Consider the following 23,523-nt stretch of genomic DNA (forward strand, 5'->3'; position numbering starts at 1 on the left):
TGTGCCTTGCACTGTCACTTTTTTTCCTTCTAACCGATGCCAAAATAGGCACTTGGGAGTTTAGGGCATTTAATTTTTTTTGTCTTTATGTGCTTGGATACAAAGCGAGGGAATGTTTTTCTTTGACATATTTGTGAATGTCTGACTTGTTTTTGTGTGTGTGTGTGTCTTAAAACCCAAGTGGGCTAGGCACCTAAAATGATGCATGCAACTATCAGGATCATAAAACCTTTATTCGTCAAACAATGGAGACATTTGCAGTCCACAGCAGCAATTTGAAAGGGGATGGGGTGGGGGGGAGGGTGAAAGGATAGAAAACAAGAAAACTAAACTTCAATAAGCAACACTTTTATTCCCTTTATGTGCCAACATCTCATTACCATTATTTTATCGTTTGTAATTACTCAAGGTACACAGAAAAAATATGAAGTTCTTGTAGTATTTTTTTATTAAGTCCAATCAAATAGACACAAACGTAGAGCAACTGTGAAACGAGTCTCAAGACACATTTCACGTTATTAAATACATTTTACACAAAGATTTATTTTGCAGTTTTCTTTTAACTACAATTTGGAAAAAAACGCTTATTAACAAAAAATATTTATATTTGATATTTGTTTGTATTAACCATAAACGTTCTTGTTAACACTTAATACTAATATTTATTTAAATATCGGCAGCTGTCGGTATCGTATACGTCATCACATCGCGCGAGAAACAACTTCCGGTGCAGGCTGCAGCCATCTTGTTTCACTTCGGATAACTAAATAAAATAAATAATACGGCGGAGCCGGTCGTCTCTTCGACATCAACAAAGTGAGTACCCAAAGTCTTAAATTCTTTGTGTGACGCGTATGGAGCTAGCGTACGGCCTCGTGACGGTTTCTCGTAGTGCGAGGGTTGCTGTAAGACTTTTCCTCAGTGTTCGTTCTTGACCAATGGACGATTGTTTTGGGGGTGAGATGAACACCGGCGCCATTTCCCTCCCCGCGCTGCGTGAAGCGCTTATTGGGTGGTCCGTTCAGAAACCGACGTCCGGTGTCCTCCATTTTGGCTCGCCTCGTCAGTTCGTGCACGACTCAGCGGGCTGTTGGTGACTGAGCCCGAATGGCGCCAGTTGCTTTACCAAACAACATTGGCCCCCAAGAAAGCTTGATTGGTGGAATGTAGTCCGAGGTTTGATTGGTCTGAATGACACATCCAAACGTTGTCTTTATTGGTTCGGTCTCCTTCTTGCCCCGACCAGAGTGAAGCTTCATTAACGTCCGTCTTAATGGGATGAAATATAATTAACTCTTAGCTCGCAGCATTGGCGTTAGCATCCCCTTTACTGTTTGAGCTAACGTTACCAAACTGAGTTGAAACCATTTCATTTTCAACGCTAGCTTGTGCCTAGCTACACTTTTGTTAACCCAAGCCACGCTTTGCATCTTTACTTTCGTCGCGTTTTGTTGTGAAATCCACCACTAAAGTCTTTGTTTTATTATTTTACGTCTACGTCGTTTGAACAACGTCAGAGCTTTGACGTATGCTGGCCAAGCCAAGGGGACCGCAAGGTCATGAGGATGATGTTTCGAGTGGCTTTACGTACAAGGTGCTTCCGATGAAACGGCGTAAAATGCAACCAAATGGGGAATAACGTATTCACAAACTGCAGTTAAGAGAAGGAATGGTGCTTAAAATGTAATGTATTATTATTAATATTTCTACGGGTGTTTTGTTCCAGAAATATTGCACCGTTTCTCCATGATGATCATAAGTAACGTAATACAACCCCAAACAGAAACATGAAGCATAAACCGGATAATTTGTCATAACGGGACAAAATACACTGGGAAGCAATAGTAAATGTGAAATAAAAGGACTAAAATATAACAAAAAAATCAACATAGGCAATAGAAATATATTATGAAATGAGATATAACCTTTATTCGTCTCATGTTGAAGGAATTTCCAATTCACAGCAACAAAGTTATGAAAGAAAAAAGAATCAGAATCATCTTTATTGGCCAATTATGTAAAACATACAAGGAATATGTCCCTGGTAGAACTTGTATCATAATAAAAAGAAGATATGACAAATAAGTATGGAAGGTAATAAGTAGAAAAATATCATATAATCAATAAGATATAGCCCGCTCTTCCCTGACACATTTTAGACTAAAACATTGCGATTCTTATTCTTGGTAAGAAATATGAACTAAAAATAAGAAAAAAAAGACAAAGATTCTAACAAAAACATAAAATATTACAAAATAGACAAAAAATGGAAATACACAAATTGAAAATGTTTTATGTGCTAATTGAAAAAATAAAACACGATTAAACTCAGTAAACGACTGCAATTTACATGTTTTTTTTCTTCCAGCATATCAAGAATGTATGTGAGGTTTATTGTGACATTGTTGCCACTTAGCAGGCTGATGGATTTTTGTATTGTGTGTTAGCATCAAGCTAGCAGATTTTAAGACTTGCAGTCTTTTATGGCTTTACCTGAAGTGTTAGCAGTTTTTCGGTCTGAATATGTGATAAAAGTGAGCAGGTGAAAGTCAGCTTTGCCTTCATAGTGTGTGTTTACCAAAAGGCGCAATCGGCCTCCTGCATGTTTATCTCCAAACACTTCACCGATGCAGGTCATGGGAAGGTCTGTCGTCCGCTGTGACCTTGACAGGTGCCTTTTTTTTTTTCGAATTGGGGGGGGGGGGGTCTTGGGAGTTTTTATTCCTTTTTTCCATCCGGTTTTCATACGTTAGTTTTTTTTCCCATATCTGTGTCTTTTTCGGTCCAATAATAACAAAAGTACTCCACTCGGTAACAAACTACGTCTGCACTCAAAGAAAGGTGGTGAAAAAAAACTAGTCCGCCAGACACCGTTGTGCTGTTCGACCTTGTCCTTCGTTAGCCAAGACTATATGCTGACGAATTTAATGTTCGTGAGGCGAAAAGTTCGTGAGCTCAAGCATTCATAATCCGATGTATCGCTGTACTGTATTTGCCAAACATTACTACAAATCAATTTAAAAAAAAAAAACATAAATATGGAATGCGATGACTGAAATATACAGCTAATATACCAAGAAAATACAAAATAAAATTAAATTATTGCAACAGAAAGAGAGGAAATATCACAGTGGCATTTTGGAAAAGCATCCAAAATATTCAACAGAAAAATAGACAGACCACTCCCCCCCCCCCAAAAAAAAAAAAAAATCAAAAGAAATATTAGATGGAAAAATAGACGAAATGCCACAAAATAAATAAAGAAATGAATGAATGAAGGAATACACGAAAACACAAATACATAAATAAATACATCAATAAATACATACGTAAATACATCAATACAAAAATACATCAATACATAAAAACATACATACATCAATACATAAATATATACATACATAAATACATACATATATAAATACATAAATGAAGAAATAGATTTAGATAGAATAAATAAATGCTTTGCCCAAAATGTTTGAAAAATACTTGTTAATTTCCAAATATTTGGCAAAAACATGATTAAATAATCCAAAATGTTGTCAAAATTGTGCAAGAAGAAAAATAATGTACACAAATCTCCATGTCAGTGGGAAAGTTGTGTGTTAAAGACATTTTTTTTCCTCTCCCTTCCCTCATTTCTGTATCATTGTGAGAATCTCTGCTGATGTAAATTCCACCAACATGAGACGCGCACATGAGCACCGCTTGGCCTCGCTGGCCTGAAGCGAAGGTCACCGCCTTTGAGGTGTGCTCGCCGGCCAACAACGGGCACCATTGTATACTTTGAAAGTTGCTATCAGGAGTCCTGAGTTTTTTTCTTTTCTCTTATTTTTTTTCATCTCCACACTTATGTTTCGTAATCTGCTTCGCCCATTAATGGCCTACGCACTCTAATGTAGCCTTTGATTTTATTGGCTTCCTTTACTCGCTGGAGTGTTCCAACTTATTTTGTTTTTGCGTCATCTCCATTCACGTCTCATTTGGGATTGAATTGGATCCTTTATCTGGCTGTGGCAAATAAGGACAATTGTTGGGTGGAAATAGAGACGAAACAAAATGAGGGGAGGAACGCAATATAACAGACCGATAAATCAATAAACAAAGACTGGAAAATAATTCAAGACAAACAGCCAACCCGGAAGTAAAGAGATAGAAAGATAGCTAGCTAATAATAATACTAATATATTTCATATGTAAGCACCCTTTAAAACTCTCAAAACTAGCTAGCTAGCTAGCTACCAGATAGCCAATAGATTGCTAATGGATAGCCAACAGATAGCCAGCTAACTAGCTAGTAATGCGCCAATAATAATAATAATAATAATACATTTCATTTATAAGCGCCTTTCAAAACTCTCAAGGTCACTTTACAGTCACAGGATCAGTTTTTCTGTGGAGGGGCAGTGGCAGCCACATGCGCCAGCATTCACTTAACCCGGAATAACTAAAAAAGCTAGCTAGCTAGCTAGCTAGCTAATAGATAACCAAGAGACATCCATCTAGCTAGCTAATAGATAACCAACAGCAAAATGTAGAGCTAGCCACCTTAGAGATAGCTTGTAGATCGCAAATATATAGCTAGCTAGATAGTTAGCTAATAGATAGCTCGGTAGGTAGTCATCTAGATCGCTAGCTAGATAGCCACAGCGTACAACAAATTAATTATATAATAATAATACATTTTGTTTATACGCCCCTTTCAAACCTCACAAGGTCACTTTACAGTCACAAGATGAGTTTTTCTGTAGGTGAGAAGCGGCAGCCACACGCGCCAGCGTTCACTCAACCCAGAAGTAACTCAAATAGATAGCAAGCTAAGACATATGGAGCTTACTGCGCAGTTGTGACCGTCTTCTTTGTGTATTTGTGAATACTCGTCCGATATCTTTATCTGCATCTAATATTAGATTATGTACAAAGTCCCCTGAAAATAAATATCGTCCTGCTTTTTTTATTATCTATAAAACGTGTACATATATCTGGATGAGTGCCATGTTGTACCTGCGTCGGCTAGCAAGGATGAATGAGAACGCAAGGACAAAGTGTGCGCGCGCGCGTGCGTGTATCGCGTGCCCCTGTACTTTAAATCATGCGCATGCAACATGCGGCGTCCCGCTCAAGACACCTGCGCCGGCCAATGAATGCTAGGCGCGACTACTTACGTCACTCTCTTCCCGACCAATGGGCGAGCGTGAGAGGCGGGACCACGGGGAGACGTCTAGTTTGACATTGTAAATAAGAGCGCAGACACAAACGGAGTAGCGTGCGGAAGCCAAAGGGACGAAGCGAGAGAGGGGGGGGGGGTAGGTCAGAGTGTAGAGGTCAATCCAAAAGAGGCAAGCTCGTAACCTCTTCGCCACGCCAAATTTTCCCTCCCACTTGACTTTTGTCTTTTTAACGCTTTTCTCTTCCTCTTTTGATTCCCCCTGACCCCTAACGCTACCGCTCAAGGTAACTTAGAGCAGGAAGTTGGCCGTCAGCGCAGGGGGGAGGGGGAGTAAAGGGATGGGCGGTTGACAGACAGGCTCGCTTCGCCAATGAGGCGCCGCTCTCCTTGGTGGGGGAGGCGGGGCCTGGGTGTCACCTAGCAGGCTAGATTGATTGCTGGGCCAGTGTTAAAGGCAAAGCGGTTTGAGTCGGGAGTCGGACTGTGACTGCTCTCTCGAACACCCCCCTCCCGGTTGAGTTTTTTTTCTTTCTCTTTTTCTAATTCGCGAGTTTTCATATGAAATTCGAAAAAGGGATTTAGTGAAAGATTAAAAGAAAAGATGTTTTAATTTCCTCCCGTGACGGAGCGACGATGCCTTTTTGGAAAGAAGTTCTTGCTGCAAGGAGACTCAAACAGCTTCCTGCCCCCCCCCCCCCCCCCCTCCTCCTCTTCCTCCTCCTCCATCAACACGGAAAGGACCATCCACCATGAAGGGCACGGGGTGAGTGTGACCACTAGAAGCAACACAGTTAAGACTAAAAGGGAAACAAGTGACATTTTTTGATACCTTAGCTATTCTTTTTGACGGTCACCTCTTGTAGTCAAGCCGCACTGTCCTGTCCTGTCCTGTCCTTGAGTTGTAGCAGCAGCCTGCTCTCGTCTCCAGGCTCTCACTTGTTGTGTAGTGATGTGATGCCACCCCATGCTTTAGTTTTAGGAATATTATTAAAAAATATAACAAGACACAAAACATGAGAGGAATAAATAGGCCATACACGGCCTTTCACCCAAAGTCAGCTGGGCATTGGCTTTAGCTCCCAGTTGACCCTCAACAGCAGAACATGGATGTAAATACACAAAAAAAAAACAATAAATTAATTAACAAAGTCAAATCAAAGTCAGCTTTATTGTCAAATATGCTAATATGCATGACATACAGCACATATGAAATCACTGTCCTCTCGGACCAAGCGTGCAAGGCACTGAGAATGACTTTAACAAACATAATAAACACGAAAATGCCAATTTGCCGGGAGGGAGAGGGGAGCCGCTGCGTGTTCACGCGCCGCCATCTTGGGGAAAAAAAAACAACAAAAATAATAAGAAATGTTTACAAAGATAAAAAATGGCAGAGAGGATGTCAAAAAATATGTGATAAAAAAGTGACCGAAAATATGGCATGAAAATGCAATGAAAATTGGTGCAAAATATTAGCCATAAAATGCAACAGTTAAAATAAAAATAACTCTTAGAGGACACTAGAAAACAAATGCATAACTCGTATAAAATATCAAATCATTCTGTAAAAAAAATAAATAAACAGGAAAAATATAAAATTTTGCAAAAATACAAAGCATTAAAAATAGTTGGAAACATGTCAGGGAATGTGTATGAACATATAAAAAAAAATAAAACCATATGAAATACAAATCTAATATTGGGCCATCGAAACAAATATAAAAATAGCAGAGTCCAGCACAGCCATGTCTGGACAGTAGGGATATTTATATATATAGGGCCGAAACTACCGGTAAGACTTTAGTTTGCTTACGAAGCTTTTTGGATAAGAAACAAAGCGTCCGACACCTTCAAAGAAGTACAGATGACGGCTGAAGAAACCTTTTCATCGATGGACCATTCCTGTACGACTGAAAGCTTACACAGACGTAAAAATAACAAATACGAAAGACAAACATCCAGAAATATACAAAGCTAGACAGTTCCAATAAAATACCCAGACTGTAAGATTAAAATAAAAAGTAGTTGACAAAAGCTGCCAAGTTGGCTATGTTGTCTCTCTCTGCCTTCCTTTATCGTCATTGTTGTTCCATCAAGCGGCGCCGATAATTACAAGTTGAGTCCGTGGGATATTTCCCCATGTCATGCTGGTTTCTCAGGACCTTCCAGTCGTCTCATGTCCTTGTTTACATGTTAGCATGAGCCGCTGACGCTGGGGCGCCGGCATCCATCTTGAAGGTTGGGGACGAGGGGGGGGGGGGTCTTGCGGGGTTGGAGGTGCAGCTGGTCTCCGTGACCTCCACCCCACATCACCCCAACCCCTTCCCCCCCAATGCTGCCAGCCTTCCAGATGGGCTGTGGAGCGGAGTGGAAAGTGTGTGTTTGTGGGAAAGCAGGGTGGGGGGGTAATCAGAGCAGAGGAGGCCAATGGTCTGATCTGATCTCTTGTGATGGAATCTTTTTGGAGGGCGCTGCTTTTCCTTACTTGTCGTACGTTTTCCCTGTCCTTGTTGAAAGTTTCCACTCTTTTATTTATTTCTTTCTTTTCTGACAGCAGCGAGGAAGACTAAAAATAACCCCTCTTAAGTCAAATCCTCAAATCACAGTTTTTTTTTTTTGGGGGGGGGGGGGGGGGGGGGGATTTGGAGGTTTGCGTCAACAGTGGCGGACCGCAACGGGAAGGTCAGTGCCGGTGCCGTGTCCCTTTGCCCTTGGCAGGTAGCGTAGCTTCAGTCCTCCTCCCTCCTCCTTTTCCCCTCAAAGGTCTCGCATGAGATGAAGGTCACAAGAATGTGAGGAAGTATGTTGGAGGAAGCGAAAGCCTCAAACGAGAGAGGCTCCATTGTGTGCTAGCCGCATGCTAACAAATAGCAATCTGGGTGCTGCGGTGCAAAAACCTGCACCACCTCACCCCCCCCGTATCACTCTCACCTTCCCTCGTTACGTTGTCCTCGTCCTCTGCCAAATGACCTTGACGGAGCAGCGACAAGCACTTCCTGGAGTTTTCTCCAATGCAGCAGCAAGAGCAAAGTTTGAAAATAGAGAATTTTTGTGTCCTAAAATAACCCAGATCCCAAGCAGGATGTCGCAGTTAATCTGTGAAGGCCTCATGGGAACTTGTTTTTCTTTCGGAGTAGATGATTGACCCCCCCTCCCCCCCCCCCATTCCCCCTGCATGTTGGATCGGATCGTCTATTTGTAAAGGACCTTTTCAAGGTCAACGTCATTTGCCAAAGATGGTCGCTTTAGCCCAAAGCTAGGACGCCGATCTCAACTCATTTCACGAGTCGCCATCGGGAAGGTCGACTGGAGGTCGAAGCGCCGCAGGAAGGAAGCCGTCCGTCTTTCGTAAAGAACTTGTCGTCCTTGTAAAAATGCGGCTATTTTCATCGCAGGTTTATACATTTCGCTCGCTTTGGCACTAGTTAGCCAGATCGGAAAATTAAACTCTAAAGGACATCGTCGCGCTCTGATTGTTGTGCTGCAGGTCAGGCTGACAGTTCTTACGCAGCTTAAGACAACTTGACTTGTCCTGACCTAAAAAAAAAAAGACCTTTTGTACCCCATGCTAGTTAGTTGCGTGGTCTTGTATTTAACTCATTCACTGCCGGACAGGGTTTTTGTCATTGTCACTCAAATTTCAGAACCCACAGAATGATAATTGAGTTTTAGGACGACATAAACTTTCAATGCAGCGTAAGAAACCTTAGATTCTCTTCCTAAATGATATGGGTCTGGAGTTATATGAGCTTGAAATGAGGGCGACTGCCCAAAATACAATCCATTACGTACATGGATTGGATTGGGTGTATTGGAGGAAAAATTGGAAAAGCATTTTTAATGTATTTAATAAAAATGAAAACTCCAGTCATTTGGGGATTGGGAAACATGATATTTATTGTGACATATTTATTTATTTCTATTATTATTTATAATTTATTAAGTAAAAATGAAAACTCCAAAGTAAAAAATCATTTGGGGATTGGGAAACATATTTATTGTGACTTCATTCATTCATTCATCATTCATTCATTCTGATTGGATTGGATTGGATTGGATTGGATGTGCCTTTATTCGTCTCGCAGTGGAGAAATTTACATTTCACAGCAGTTATGAAAGGAAGAGGAAAGGAAGAAGTAGAAAAACAAAATACAGGAGCTGCTGGAAAGGCAGCCACTCTCGCGGCGCCATCTTGAAGCCAAAAAAACTAAATAACACGACAAAACAAAGACACAGAGAGTCATTCATTCTTCAGCACTTGAGTACCCTCTTTGTGACATGAAGCAGTTCTAGATGAAAGAGGAGAGGATCAAAGCGCCCTTTTCAGCAGTGGATCAGGGACCTCATGGTGGAATGTGCACGTCTGCTACAAGCTAAATGTTGAGAGCAACCATGCAGCTGTAGCATCCATTGACGAAAATAAATTGCCTCGCATGTCCTGTCCCACATAAATACGCTTCAATTCCAAGCCGCGACAGTTCCACATACGTAGCGGCGCTCTGCGCTTGTCATGGTGGGCTCCTCACACACTCATTAGGAAGCCAATTAGCCGCAAAGCATTTCCCGTACCCCTAGAGCAACTTATTTTTACACCTGATTACAGTCCTCTTATGAAAAGAGTACAGCGCGCCGTACGACTTAGCGTCGTTATCTAGCGTTTGAAAAGAAAAACAAAACCGGACAGGCTAGCATGACACGACGAAAAGAGGCGAGCGAAGTCTCACTCGAAAGCAACATTAGCGCCGGTGCTGATTCAGCGCAAGCGGCATTGACTTTCCTTGGATGAGGGGGTGTCAGGTGAAAGTCGTAAAGGTTGAGGGAAACGTCAGCGGGACAGAAACGTGACACCGTCGTCCGTGGCTTCTGAGCATCCGAAAGGGCCATGATGACACCGTGTGTCCCCTCCACTGCCAGGGTTTTTGTCATTTTCAGTCAAATTGCAGGACACACAGAATATTGAGTTTTAGGACTACATAAACATTCAATGCAGCTTAAGAAACCTTAAAGGACCACCGACAGCATTTTTTTGTTTCCTAACTGACATCAGAAAAACGTTTTATAGCATCTAAAATACCCAAAACACACAGGCTGATATTTTTAGTCAAATGAAAAACACCAATAAAAATGACTTAAAGTGTCCCAAAACTACTTCAAAATGACCTCGGAAATGGGAGTTTCAGAAGGTCCCGCCCCCTTGTTCGTGACGTCACGTCAGGACGTCTTCGCCTTGCTCGAGAATCAAAACAATGGCTTCAGATTCGGAGAAGTTGCTTTCTTGTTACTCATCCAATTATGAATATGATTTAAATAGTTCTGAAGAGGAAAGCATAAATGTTTGCAATCGATTAAAGAAGTCCTTCCGGATCAATTCGATCCGTCAGGACTCCGATGGAGCGTTCCAGAAAATGCACAAGATGGCGCCCAAGCTAAATTGGAAATGGGTTGAAGCCATTGTTTTGATTCTAGAGCGAGGCGAAGACGTCCTGGCGTGACGTCACGAACAAGAGGGCGGGACCTTCTGAAACTCGGAATTTCCAAGGTCATTTTGAAGTAGTTTTGGGACACCAAGTCATTTTTATTGGTGTTTTGCATTTGACTAAAAATATTTTTGGCTATTTTAGATGCAATAAAACGTTTTTCAGATGTCAGTCAGGAAACCAAAAAATGGCGTCGCTTGTCCTTTAAATCAAAGTCCACAGCAATCGCCTGCGAGGAATGTCAAGAAAGTAAAAGTCTTGAACCGCTTTTGCCTTTTATTCCCCCCCGCCGCGTCATTGCCGTGACGTTGAAGTCCAACTCCCGACGCTAATGGGCTCAATTGTTCAGGTTGGGGCGAGTGAGAGCGACTCGCCCCTCCTGGCAAGCACGCTCGGGGACAAGGCCATCTTGTTCCGAGTCAGCACGGGACCACTTGCTGATTTAACCGCCCCCTTGCGCCCCCCCCGCCCCCGACAAACAAACTTGCCTTGTTAAATGTCGGAATCCCGGATGCCGGAAGACGTCGACAAGGATCGGCGGGCTTAGCGTTTCAATCGAGTTTGAAGTGGAGCGGATGAGCGGGCGTGCGCGGCGGGCTATTGTCAAGGTCAATCACTTGACTGTCATGGCAGCTACAAGCGACGCCATTGATCGCTACAGCGGCCTCTCTGTCGTATTCATTCGGACTGCCGCGACGTTCACTTCGGCGAGTCATCGGTCACCCGCAAAAAAAACAAACATTTTGCTGCCACTCAAGGAATCGGTTTTAGTTTTCTGTATTCCAATAATAATAATCAGAATGATTTGGGATGATTATTATTCGGTGATTTATCTTGTTTTTAGAAAATAACCTTTTTTTGGGGGGGTTTTGATAGTGTTATTCAAAATCAAAATTGGGATAATTTCGACCAGTCTCATGAATTCATCCCAGTCTTGGTTCTTGGTTTCTGCTTTCCAGCAATTGTGGCCCACCCGCCATGAAGTCCTATATTTCCGGAATGGTTTTGACCGTTCCTTCACGTCTTGTGTGGCATCATGCCAGACCACAATCCAGACACTCGGTATCTGTGCTTGCCCAGACTTGCCGCCCAGTCTTCACCCCCTCATAGCAGATTCCCGGCATGCCATAGTAACATGCTGGATCCCCTTTCAGACCCCCCCCCCCCACCTCCTACACTCGCCAAAATCTCCTTCAACTTCCTCCTTAGCTAGCTAGCTGCGCTCTACTACATGTTACTTGGTTTGTTTGTGCATGACCACAGTGGCACGACTAGCATCCTAAACACGCTAGGCGAGGAGCTCCAGCTATGTGTAAGATGATGACGTTCCTGGCAGAACCAGAATAGAAGCCCAATCAGGCCTTGGTTTTGAAATGAAGATGATAATAATAGTGTGTGATGGAATATGACCCCGTTGTGTTCGACATACCTGATGCCGCGCTTGGTGTTATATATAATAAGCCACCGAGCGCTTCGGTTCATTCTAGGCCGTCACGGTTTTAGAATGTTTGCGGCGGGATGGCGGCGTCCTCTGCATTCATAGTGTGGCGTCACACCAGTTCAACCGGGAGGAAGGCCAACGCCGTAAACGGCAAGTGAGGACATTTGTCATCTTGACACGAGGTGCTCAATAACAAGGTGACGATAAGCTTTAGTCCCTTTTTAAACTGCCCGTCAATGCTGACTTATTCTTGGGGTCGTTGTTCGGGGGTCTTGGGATTGGAGATGGTGGGTGTGTAGGGGTCAACCTGACCAAGTTGTGGCCTCTAGGTGTTGCGACCAATGCGGTGTCCAAGTATATCCTGAGAAGACAAGGCAGGGAGGCAAAGCTTTAACATCTGGGACCCACTCGGGTTTGTAAAAAGATACCGTCTCTCTTACGTGGACGACGTTTGACAACTTTCCAGGTATTTTTGGAAAGGGACTAACAATCTGGAACGGATTAGCAAAGTTACCTGTCGATTTAGCAGCTTTGGAGGTACTCTGACGGTCCTCCTCGAGAAGAAAATGTCTTTTAGGAGACATTTTGTATTTGGTTCTCGACCAACTGCTCCGGTTGCTAAAAGATGCTAACAAGCATGCTACGAATGGACACCGAACTGTACTTGAAGCACCATTGTTGTCTCCCCGCACAGCTTTCGAGATCATGTCCGCGGATTCGTTTGGCGCCGGCGGCAGCGATGCCCAGCAGGCTCTTCAGTCCTTCTGGCCTCGCGTCATGGAGGAGATCCGGAATCTAACTGTGGTATGTCCGTTTGAACGCACACCTTTTTGACGCTCGCTACGTGCTTGCTTTGTCACTCGCTTAACCCGTTTATTTGATTCCAGAAGGACTTCCGCGTGCAGGAGTTGCCTCTGGCTCGAATCAAGAAAATCATGAAGCTGGATGAGGATGTGAAGGTAAAAAGAGCAGAAGCCATACCGGAGTTTTCTCCAGCCAGCCAAGTGGCCTGGCGATGTATTTCTCTCGTTACCGCCAGATTATCGGCTCGGACCGCTAACGGGCCGAAACCCGTCTCGTGTCAAGAACACCGTCCTCTCTTGTTAAGAGGCGGCTTAAATGCAGTAAAGAGATCAAGAGATCATTGGCGTGGATGCGAGGACAACGAGACCCTTCTGGGAGCCGCAATACAGCGGCTCTTAACTGGTTCTTTAGCCGCTCGCTCACATTAGCAGCGGAGCTACCCAGTAACATAAACATAAACTGGCACAAGACTGACTTGAACACGTGCAAGGAAAGTGGCGAATTGGAGACTATTTACTCGCCTGATAAGAGCTGCTGTTTTGGCTAGCAACTCTTCACAGTCCTTTTGTGAATGACAGCATCTAAGAAGTAAAGGGTTTATTCGTTCTTGAGATAAAGCAGTTTTAAAACCTCGCATGTTTAACACGCAGAGTACAACTCGACTTTTTTTTATGCTGGGTAAGTGCTGCTGTTTTGGTTAGCAACAGAGTTCAAATGCGTTAAGTTAGCATACCCAATGTCCGGTCCGGGGGCCAAATGAGGTCAATTTTGTGAATGTATACATTGGGCAGTAGCGCTGTTACATGTGTCCTGTTAGCCAGCTGGCTAGCGGGCTGGTTATGTGTTAGCTAACTAGTAGAAAGTTTACGTGTGGCTGCCGCTGCTCACCCACAGAAAACCTGATCCAGTGACTGTAATGTGACCTTGAGAGTTTTGAAAGGCGCATAGAAATCAAATGTATTATTATTTTTATTATTAATAATAATAATATTAAGTGCTGCCATCTAGAGGCTCTATTAGGAATAGCATATTAGCATACAAGTATTTAATAGAATGAACCCCATCAATTTTCTAAAATGACGATTTTTCTAATTTTTATTTTTTCTAAAATGGCGACAATCAATAAAATAACATTTACTACTTTTCAACTGTTACAAAAAAAGTTAATTCAAGTGTTATAAAAGTGGAGTTATGTGAATATTCAATTTTTTTCAGTGTCAATTTTAATATGCGTGCATCAAATGAACCAAAACACATAGCTGAAATTAAAATTAAAAAAAGCAAATGTGAAACTCGTTGAAACTACCAATTGTTGAATATTCCTTTGAATAAGAATCCGAATATTATTAAATAATAAGAATATTTCGATGCGTTCAACAGGTGCTGCTGTTTTGGTTAGCAACAGCCTTTAAATGTCCCTTGTCGCTTACTGCGCAGATGATCAGCGCCGAGGCACCGGTGCTGTTTGCCAAGGCGGCGCAGATCTTCATCACGGAGCTCACTCTCAGAGCGTGGATCCACACGGAGGACAACAAACGACGCACGCTACAGGTTAGTTGGACTGTCCTTTATTTTCCCCCTCCCGTTCAGTTATATAGCGCGTTGATCTTTTCTTGACGTAAAAAGTCCGCGTTGCCACTTTGGGTCGTGACGGTGCAAAAGGGGGCCCTCATTCTCTGAGGAATGACCCTACCTTCACTTCTTTCTCCCTCTCCTGGCTCTGAAAGGCAGGCGGGCGTCCCTGACCCACTTTTTCAACGCCCCACGCTGCCATTTGGGTACCAAGTTGAATAAGCCGGACTCCGGGTGGGGGGTGAGAGGCGAAGGTGGAAGTCATGCTTGAAGGGCAGCAAGCAGTTGTGAAGTCGCTTCAGAGCTCGTCTCACCCGGCCGGAGATGTTAAGAAAGGAAAATTGTCAAGCAGAACATGAAAGCTCTTAAGTCCTCTTTATCCATTCACATACCTCGCGGAGATTAGCTAGTTTGCGTGCGCGTGTGCGGGTTTTTTTTTTGTGTGTGTGTGCGAGGTGATGCAGGTAACACCGTTATCACGTTCATCGGCGAGGAGCTGGAAAATGGAAAACTCCAGACCTACTTTGGAAGTCCTGCCCTTTTTTTTGCGCCATTCCTCTCCGTTGTTTTAAAGGGAAACTTAAAGGACAACCGACGCCTTCGGACAAGTTCACTTGAAATGACTTCTACTGAGCGTATTTTACAAAGATTCCACCACATATAGCTATATTTTTTTTACCTTTTAAGACTCGCGCTGAATATTCAGGAAGTCTTGTTTTCGAGTTGGTGACGATTCCAGATGTGACGTCACTGAAGGAACGCCCCTGACCGAGAAACTTGCTGACACACAATGCATTTTGGGTACTTTGTTTGGTGTGAAAACATCGTGTTGATCCGTGTTAATGGTGAAATTAGAAGGAAAAAACAAAAATAACGTGATAGTGAATCGTTGTGTGTGGCACCAAGACTACTATTTGATACTAGTTGACACAAATTCTCAGCAGACAAGTCAGCCCATTTCCAAGGGAGCTTGGGCGCCAGCTTGTGCATTTTCTGGGACGCTATATTGGAGTCCAGACACCTCAAAATGAGACGGAAGGACTCCTGTAATCGATTGCAAACACGTATGCTTTCCTCTTCAGAACTATTTGAATCATATTCATAACTGGATGAGTCACAAGAAAGCATCTTCTCCCAATCTCAAGCCATTGTTTTGATTCTGGAGCAAGGCAAGACGTCATGCCGTGACGTCACGAACAAGGGGGTGGGACCTTCTGAAACTGGCAATTTCCGGGGTCATTTTGAAGTCGTTTTGGGACACTTTAACTCATTATTAACTGTCGGTTGCCCTATAAAGCAAGGGCTAATGATGTAAAAGTCACTTTGACGTCATGGCTACCACAGCACATCTTGAGGGGTGTAGGGTAATGGAAACGTAATAGTCTGCACACCCGGCACAAGATGGCGCTGTGGCTAAAAACTGCCCCAATCGTCAATTTCTTTCACTCCAGATATCAAACCCCTTTCCTTTAAAATTGCTACAGGATTTCCTAGACACACACGGTACAGCGTCCAGGGTCGCCACGGCAACACATCAATGGAACAAAGTGTAGATGTGTGATCCGGTGTGGCCAGATATTAATCAAGTGACTATAAATAGCTCCCCTTACTGCGAGGAGGGTCACAATGGGGGGTGCGGGTGGGGAGGGTCTGACAGTCAATATCCTGTGGAAAATTCCACAGAGGCAGCAGCAGCAGCAGCGACTCTCTCGGCTGTGGACATGGGAAGAGATGTTTGGGAACTGAGGAGAGTTTGAATTAAGTTGGCACAAATTATCGGAAAGAACTTTATTTCTCCGGACAATTACGTTTTCTTTAGTCTGATTTGTGGCTTTCGTAGTCCCCACTGACTCGCACTTGCGCTAACATCCCGTGTCGAATAGCTAAATAGTCATTATTGCCAAATTAGAGATTTTTTCTTGTTGTTGTCGCTATGATTAACCACTTTTCATGTTTCCCAAAGTTATTAGAGGACAGTAATTTCATCTGTGCTGTATGTCATGCATATTAGCATAGTTTTTGTCATTTTCACTCGATTGCAGGAGCCACAGAAGATTGAGTTTTAGCACTACATTGACATTCAATGCAACGTATGAAACCTTAGACTCTCTTATTTCAGCAGAAAAGAAGAGTTAATTCCTAAATTATATGGGTTATCTGAGCTTGAAATGGGGGTAGCTGTACAAAAAGGCAAATACTGTCCCCTTGTGGAAAATTGCCAGAGGTCTAACCAGCGCTTTATCAGCACCCTCCGCAAGAAAAACCAAAACCCGAACAAATTCAGGAATGACACTCCACGTCATATTTTCAATCCCGGAATAAATTTGCGGAAAGCAGTGAATGAGTTAATTTTGACAACAACAGAAAACCTCACACAATTCCCACATTTACAGCGGAACGACATCGCCATGGCGATCACCAAGTTCGACCAGTTTGACTTCCTCATTGACATCGTCCCCCGAGATGACCTGAAGCCCCCAAAACGTCAGGTAGGAGCAAGTTATCTTGATTTACTTTTATTTCATCCGACGTTCCTTCTTATTGGCAACCTGAAGGTGCTGTAAACATCCTTGACTGGAAGCTATCAGTCAGAGAAACAAAAGGCTTTCAGTCGGATGTTTGCAGCGTCTTCTTGCTCCTGACATCACTGACGGCTTCCTCAGCAACCATTATTATTTTTTTTCTTTTTTGGGTGGGCATGGGACGGAGGGTCGGAGGCGGGGATCCAAACGCCTGACGAGAAGACGGACGTGTGAGCTCTTTGCATCTCTGGGCGTGTAAACATCCTACACTCTCAGCTGTGCTGTCATAAGAGCTGGGAGAGGGATGTTTACGCTCCTGGTGACAGCCAGGACACTGCGGTCAGCATCCATTCTGTGTGTTTTTGCTTTTGGGTACTTTACAGGGCTGGATTTGCACCAACGCACTCCCAAGAAGCCTATTTCAAGTCGTTCTATAGTACCAAGTGGTAGTTTGACTGGTCCGAGGAACTCGCACATTAATGAAAGTATGCATTTGTCGGACATTTTGCTTCAAGCGATTAAAAAAAAACACGTTTCCAGTTGCTGTATTTTCCGGTGTTTAAAGGACAATCGACGTCTACGGCCAGGTTGTATCCATAATTTGTAAAATGGCTCCAAATGACTTCTACTGAGAGTATTTTACAAAGATTCCACCGCATATAGCTATATTTCACGTTTTAAGACTCGCGCTGAATATTCCGGAAGTTTTGTTTTTGAGTTGGTGACGAGTCCTCACGTTACGTCACTGAAGGAACGCCCCTGACCGAAAAAAGGACACATTGTAGCAGTCCTTCCATCACGTCAATGCATTCTGCTGTACTTTTTTTGGTCTGAAAACTTCATGTAGCACCAAAAAGAGGAAGAGGAGGGCGACAAAGCTCCGTGTAAGGAATTAATCGGCATGTGGAAACGGGCTAATTCCTTACACGGAGCTTTGTCGCCATTTTCTGCCTATTTTTGGTGCTACATTCCCCCCCCCCCCCCAGATACCTCAAAATGGCACAGAATAAATTCTTTAATCGATTGCAAACTTGTATACTTTCCTCTTCAGAGCTATCCTGAATGAATCATATTCATAACTGGACGAGTATCAAAAAAGCATATTCTCCGAATCTGAAGCCATTGTTTTGATTTTCCAGCAAGGCAAGACGTCTTGGGGTGATACCACGAACAAGGGGGCGGGACCCAAAAAAAATGTTTTTTCTTACTATTGTGCTCATCTTATTCCTGTTTTTTTCTTCCTTTTGTATTTTAGGGCCGGGTCAATTTATACTCCGAAGCGCTTTGTAACCCAGAAAATAAGGTTTAAGAAAACAGTAAATGCAGTGGAGAAAATATATTATTATATAATATATATTGTTACCCTTTTAAACAGCAATGGCATATTGTTATTAGTTATTCATTAGCATAATGTGCTGACCAGCGTCCTTCTCTCCACTGCGTCTCCACACGTGTAGGAGGAGATGCGTCAGACGGTGGCCCCGGCAGAACCGGTGCAGTATTACTTCACGCTGGCGCAGCAACCCGGCGCCGTGCAGGTCCAGGGGGCGCAACCCGCACAGCAGGCCGGCGCGCAGACGGCCGCCACCATCCAACCCGGACAGATCATCATCGCGCAGCCGCAGCAAGGACAGGTACTGAAAAGATAACTGACAAAACAAAAGAGGACAAAAAAAAAAAAACACCTGATCTCCAGCCGGTCCCGGGCATCCTCGTTGCGGTTTGAGAGCAGGGAGAAAGAACTACCTTGCCTTGCCTACCTATTGCCTTTCGAACTTAATTTCACATTAGGTTTCACTTTTAAATAAATGGTTCGGTTGAGGGTTTCATCCTGGTCCTTGTGTGCATCGTCCTCTGTCTGAATCTCTCCCCGCCATCCCTGCTGTTTTTCATACAGAGACTTTGATCGTTGTGATTTTTTTTTTAAATTTAGTTTGCTTCGCATTGTGCCACCCAAAACATGTTGCCGCCTTTCTCACTCACACATTTCCTTTTCTCTCCATTTCCTCATCCCTTTTGTTCCTTTGGCTTGGCTTTTTTTTCCCCGCTTTGTTTGTCCTCCTCCTCATGGGCCGTCAGGTGCTTCAGGGGGCCACCATGCAGCAGTTACAGCAAGTGCAGGTGCAATCACAGAACACGCCCCTGACGGTAAACAGAACATGCACTTAAATATCCCTTCCATCGAGCCCGCATCCGTGCGCCTTCTCCTGGTTCAGCCAAAAAAAAAACACCTCCTTTATCCCCTTTCTGTTCCCCCTTTTACACCTCCATTGACCTTTGTGTGTTTATCTCTCCCCAGAGCGCCCCCGTGGCGATGCAAGTGGGTGACCAGCAGGTGCAGATTGTGCAGGCGGCGGGAACTCAGGCACCGACGGCCCAGGGCCAGACCATGCAGGTCATGCAGCAGATCATCACCAATACCGGCGAGATCCAGCAGATTCCGGTGAGAAAATGTCTACTTAGCTTGACGCTAACAAATAATGCCGGAAAACAGTTAAGCAAAAGCATTGCTAATCGGGTATTGTAACTGTTGTCAAAAATCATACGGACAGGTAATATAACATGACTTGTGTCTTATAATAATAAAAATAATACATTTCATTTATCAACGCCTTTCAAAACTCTCAAAGTCACTTTACAGTCACAGGATCAATTTTTCTGTGGGTGAGCAGCGGCAGCCACACGCGCCAGCGTTCACTCAACCGGGAATAACTCTAATAGATAAAAAACTAGCTAGCTAGCCAATAGATAGATAGCTAGCCAGCTAACTAGAAAGATGTTGCTAGCTAGCTAATAGATAACTAATAGCTAGCTAGATAGATAGTTAGATAGCTAATAGATAGCTAGCTAGGTAGCCAGCAATGGTGACCCCATTTAACCGGGAATAACTCATAGATCAAGTTAGCTAGCTAGCTAATTTTGCTTGAAATGTATGTTTCAGGCATACATAAGTATGTTTAAGGTTTATATATAAGTATGTTGTATTGGTTTGTTCTGAAAAATAAACATTTAATAAAATATATGCTCAATAAAGATATGTACATGTACAACTGGAGAGAATACTACATATGTTACTACAAACATATTCGTATGCACTGTTGTTCGTAACTTGAATGTTCGTAAGTTGGGGAGAGTAGTAGAAAGCATCACACATGAGGCTCACCAATATTATCAGTCTATGCTGGCTACCTAGCTAGCTATCTATTTGCTATCTATTAGCTGTCTAACTAGCTAGCTAGCTGACGATCTATTAGTTAGCTAGCTAGCTTGATCTATTTGAGTAACAGTATTCCCCTTTGAGTGAACGCTGAGAAATGAAATGTATTATTATTAAAAGAAAACCTATGAGCAGAACACTTTGCTTACTTTGACTTAAGCACAAATACAGCAAATATGTGAGTAACATAGATCTGGTTTTCAAAATGTAAATATTGCCATCTAGCAAATGCTAAATCTGGATGAAGCAGTTTTCCCGTCGTTAATCATGATTATCATCACACTGTCCTTATTGACTCTTTGTCTCCCCCCTGTGGTGTCCGCGTTCAGGTGCAGCTCAACACAGGCCAGCTGCAATACATCCGCCTGGCCCAGCCCGTTTCTGGCACACAGGTGGTCCAAGGACAGATTCAAACCATCGCCAACACGCAGCAGGTAGACGCCATTTGGTGTCATTTCTGACCCCATACTGAATATTTCCCCATCTGCTCACCGCACCGTGTTTTTGTGCTTCCAGATCACGCAGACCGAAGTGCAACCGGCACAGCAGCAGTTCAACCAGTTCACCGACGGACAAGTAATGACTCACCAAGTCATCTTAGGGTTTCACATTTTGGGTTTATGAAAGGGTTTGAAGTCTGGCCTGCAAATAAGGACTTTCCCCAGTGCATTAAAAGCCCAATATATCATTTTAAATGATGTTTTCGGGTTTGAAATTCCGTTTTCAAATTGTGGTGAGTGTTTAAAATGACCGCTAGTCATTAGTAAGGGTTTAGGTTTGAAGTTCTAGTTTTTGAGCCAGGGTTGGGGTTTCAAGGTCAGGTTTTAAATATAGGTTTAGGCTTTTATGACAGTATCTTAAACCTGAGTTAAGGTGGTTTTCAGTTTTAAAAATTGGGTCACAGTTTCAATTTGAGAATTCAAATTAGGGTTTCAAGTCTGGGTTTGGCTTTCGTTTTGGGGTTTGAGCCATTATTGGGCATTTAAATGACGTTTTCAAGTCTCCGTACAGGTTTCAAGATTGGGATTGTGAACCTGGTTTAGGGTATTAAAATAAGTTTTTGAATCAGCGTTAGTGTCACGGTGGTGGTGGTGGAGCCCAAAAAAGTCGACAGGAGGAAGGAGCAGGGGTCAGTTTGACAAATTGTCTTAAATAAAGTCGGCAGGAACAAAATCGCAAGAATTAAAACGTCCAAAGTAGCAAACAAAACCATGGATAAAAGGTGACAAGACGAAACAAAGCTGACAGGGTGAAACAAACAATGACCCGACGTTGGATGGTCCTGCCGGGCATCTTTGATTATAAAGACCCACAACTGTGCAGCTACACTGCCACCTATTGGTCATAAACCAAAACGTGACAGTTGCGCTTTCAAACCCAAAGTTAATGTCTCGAATTTTAGTTCTAAGGTCCGGTTTAATAATTTAACCTGTTGGACTTTGGAACAAACGTTAGCCTTTCCATTTTATGTTTGACTTTACCAAAGTTTTGTGCTTCTAAAGTCTCCCTTTTCTCTGTGTGTCCCGGCTATGCAGCAGTTGTATCAGATCCAGCAGGTGACTGTGCCGGCGGGTCAGGATTTGAGCCAGCCCATGTTCATTCAGTCCACCAGCCAAACGGGAGAAACGCAGGTCACGCAGGTCACCAGCGACTGAGCTCCCCGACTGACCACCTCATCCAAAAGCAGGACCCACCTAAGCCCCCCCCCCCTTTTTTTTTTTTGTACAGTAGCGCCCTTTCACACACTTTCAGCTGTGCTCCCAAAATGCATTGTGTGTCACTTTCTCGGTCAGGGGCGTTCCTTCAGTGACGTCACGTCAGGAATCGTCACCAACTCAAAAACAAGACTTCCTGAATATTCAGCGCGAGTCTTAAAACGTAAAACATAGCTATATGCTGTGGAATCTTTGTAAAATACGCTCAGTAGAAGTCATTTGAAGTCATTTTACAAATTATGGACACAACTTGTCCGATGGCGTCGGTTGTCCTTTAAATTTAAGAATTGAGATGTCAGGAGTGTCTAATTCAATTCAGAATTTTAGATAGCCTTGGCACGTAGATGCACGGAGGAGGAGCTTCAGCAGTTACACTTAATACCCTTTTTTTTGGGGGGGGGGGGGTCCTTTTTTTGTGTGGCCCCTCGTGCCTTTAACGGCATTTCATCTTTTTATTTCTTTTGTACAGTAATTATCATCGATTGTCCTTATTTGTTTTTTTTTTTTTGCATGTGGTCCAAACAGCCAGGCAGCATGCATGACGTGGTAAGATAGGTACCATTTTATTTTTTGGGGGGATGTTTTGTAAGCAAACTTTGTTGGCGACCAAAACAAAAAATTAAAAGGAAAACATGTTGTAAGACTCGTACGACTTTTGGATATTGTTCCTTTCAACTACTACCAAACCATGAATGCTTTTTGTTGCTATTTTTTTAGGCCAGTGCGGTGTACTTTTGTACTTGATGAGTGACTAGTGGAGACATTGAAAAGAATCCTGTCATGATCTTCAACTGCGCATAAAGGTACACGATAACATTTTGGTTAGTTACTTCAGATATTTATTTAAAAAAAAATGGGGGAAAAAATAACTGAAGCCGAAGCCTGGAGTTTCGAAAGTCCTGGAATCCTGTGTTCTTTAAAGTGACCACTTGGGGGCAGCATTTATCCAATATTGGACATTGACAGTATCCCAAGTTCCTCGTCACTATTTTTTTTTTCTAATCAATAGAAGTGAAGCGTAATTTCCGCGCTATAAAGTGCACCTTAAAAGCCTTCATTTGTTTCAAAAGCCGACCATACGCCTTGTAATCCAATGTGCCTTATACAGGGTGACCCAAAACCACGCGTACCCAACAACATTCCAATTGTGGCTTTGATTAAAAAGCTATTTATTTCAAATTACAACCACACATTTTTCCGTTTATGGAAGATCATTCACCAGAGTTTCCGCCATTTCTGTCAATTCTGACACTTATCTTTTAATATATTGCAATACAGTGATATCTGTGTTGTCTAAGCAGTGGTCTCAGGCAATAGAAGAGGTCGAAAAACATCTGTTGATTTGAATTAACGAAAAGCGGCTAGCAGGGAACAGTGTGAGTGATGGTATAATCGCCGATAAATCACGGCATCTTCACTCGGATATCAAGAGGCAACTATATCGACTATCACAAAGGTAAATAAAACGACTTTATTATATAGTGCAGTTTATTTCTTTAATTACAATACAATAGCACATGTATTATACATAAAATAAGGTCTATTTTGTGTAGTTTTAAGGCTTATTTAGTAGAAAATGATGTTTTATGGGGATCTGGGAACGGA

General features: G+C 42.9%; 2 protein-coding genes across 6 annotated transcripts in view; both read left to right on the forward strand.

The window, feature by feature from the left end:
* Positions 1–4,695: 4,695 nt before the first annotated feature.
* On the forward strand, positions 4,696–22,717 carry nfyc (nuclear transcription factor Y, gamma). Of its 5 annotated transcripts, XM_089022912.1 has the most exons (12): positions 4,696–5,933; positions 12,783–12,892; positions 12,976–13,047; positions 14,330–14,443; positions 16,858–16,953; positions 18,444–18,620; positions 19,066–19,134; positions 19,286–19,429; positions 20,533–20,637; positions 20,720–20,779; positions 21,739–21,843; positions 22,636–22,717. In XM_089022912.1, the coding sequence occupies exons 2-12, from the start codon at positions 12,794–12,796 to the stop codon at positions 22,660–22,662; spliced, it is 1,068 nt and encodes a 355-aa protein (XP_088879038.1). In that variant the 5' UTR covers positions 4,696–5,933; positions 12,783–12,793; the 3' UTR covers positions 22,663–22,717. The 5 variants fall into 5 exon arrangements, with proteins under 5 accessions (XP_088879038.1, XP_088879040.1, XP_088879039.1 ...); XM_089022914.1 differs by lacking the exon at positions 22,636–22,717 and having other exon boundaries at positions 4,697–5,933; positions 12,979–13,047; positions 21,739–22,567; XM_089022913.1 differs by lacking the exon at positions 22,636–22,717 and having other exon boundaries at positions 4,702–5,933; positions 21,739–22,567.
* The window catches only part of kcnq4 (potassium voltage-gated channel, KQT-like subfamily, member 4), a 36,453-nt gene continuing 35,632 nt past the window's right edge, over positions 22,703–23,523 (forward strand). The window contains 1 exon segment of the mRNA XM_089022911.1: positions 22,703–22,721. The gene's annotated coding sequence lies outside the window, so the exon portion shown is untranslated.

This window comes from Hippocampus bargibanti, linkage group LG20, assembly GCF_051943395.1.
Source record: "Hippocampus bargibanti isolate YZ-2025 linkage group LG20, ASM5194339v1, whole genome shotgun sequence".
Taxonomy (NCBI): Eukaryota; Metazoa; Chordata; class Actinopteri; order Syngnathiformes; family Syngnathidae; genus Hippocampus; species Hippocampus bargibanti.

Coding starts and splice junctions, on each gene's coding strand:
- nfyc (XM_089022912.1), top strand. CDS start 12,794: ATGTCCGCGGATTCGTTTGGCGCCGGCGGCAGCGATGCCCAGCAGGCT. Junction 13,048..14,329: donor AGCTGGATGAGGATGTGAAG/GTAAAAAGAGCA, acceptor CTTACTGCGCAG/ATGATCAGCGCCGAGGCACC. Junction 21,844..22,635: donor GAGAAACGCAGGTCACGCAG/GTCACCAGCGAC, acceptor CTATTTTTTTAG/GCCAGTGCGGTGTACTTTTG.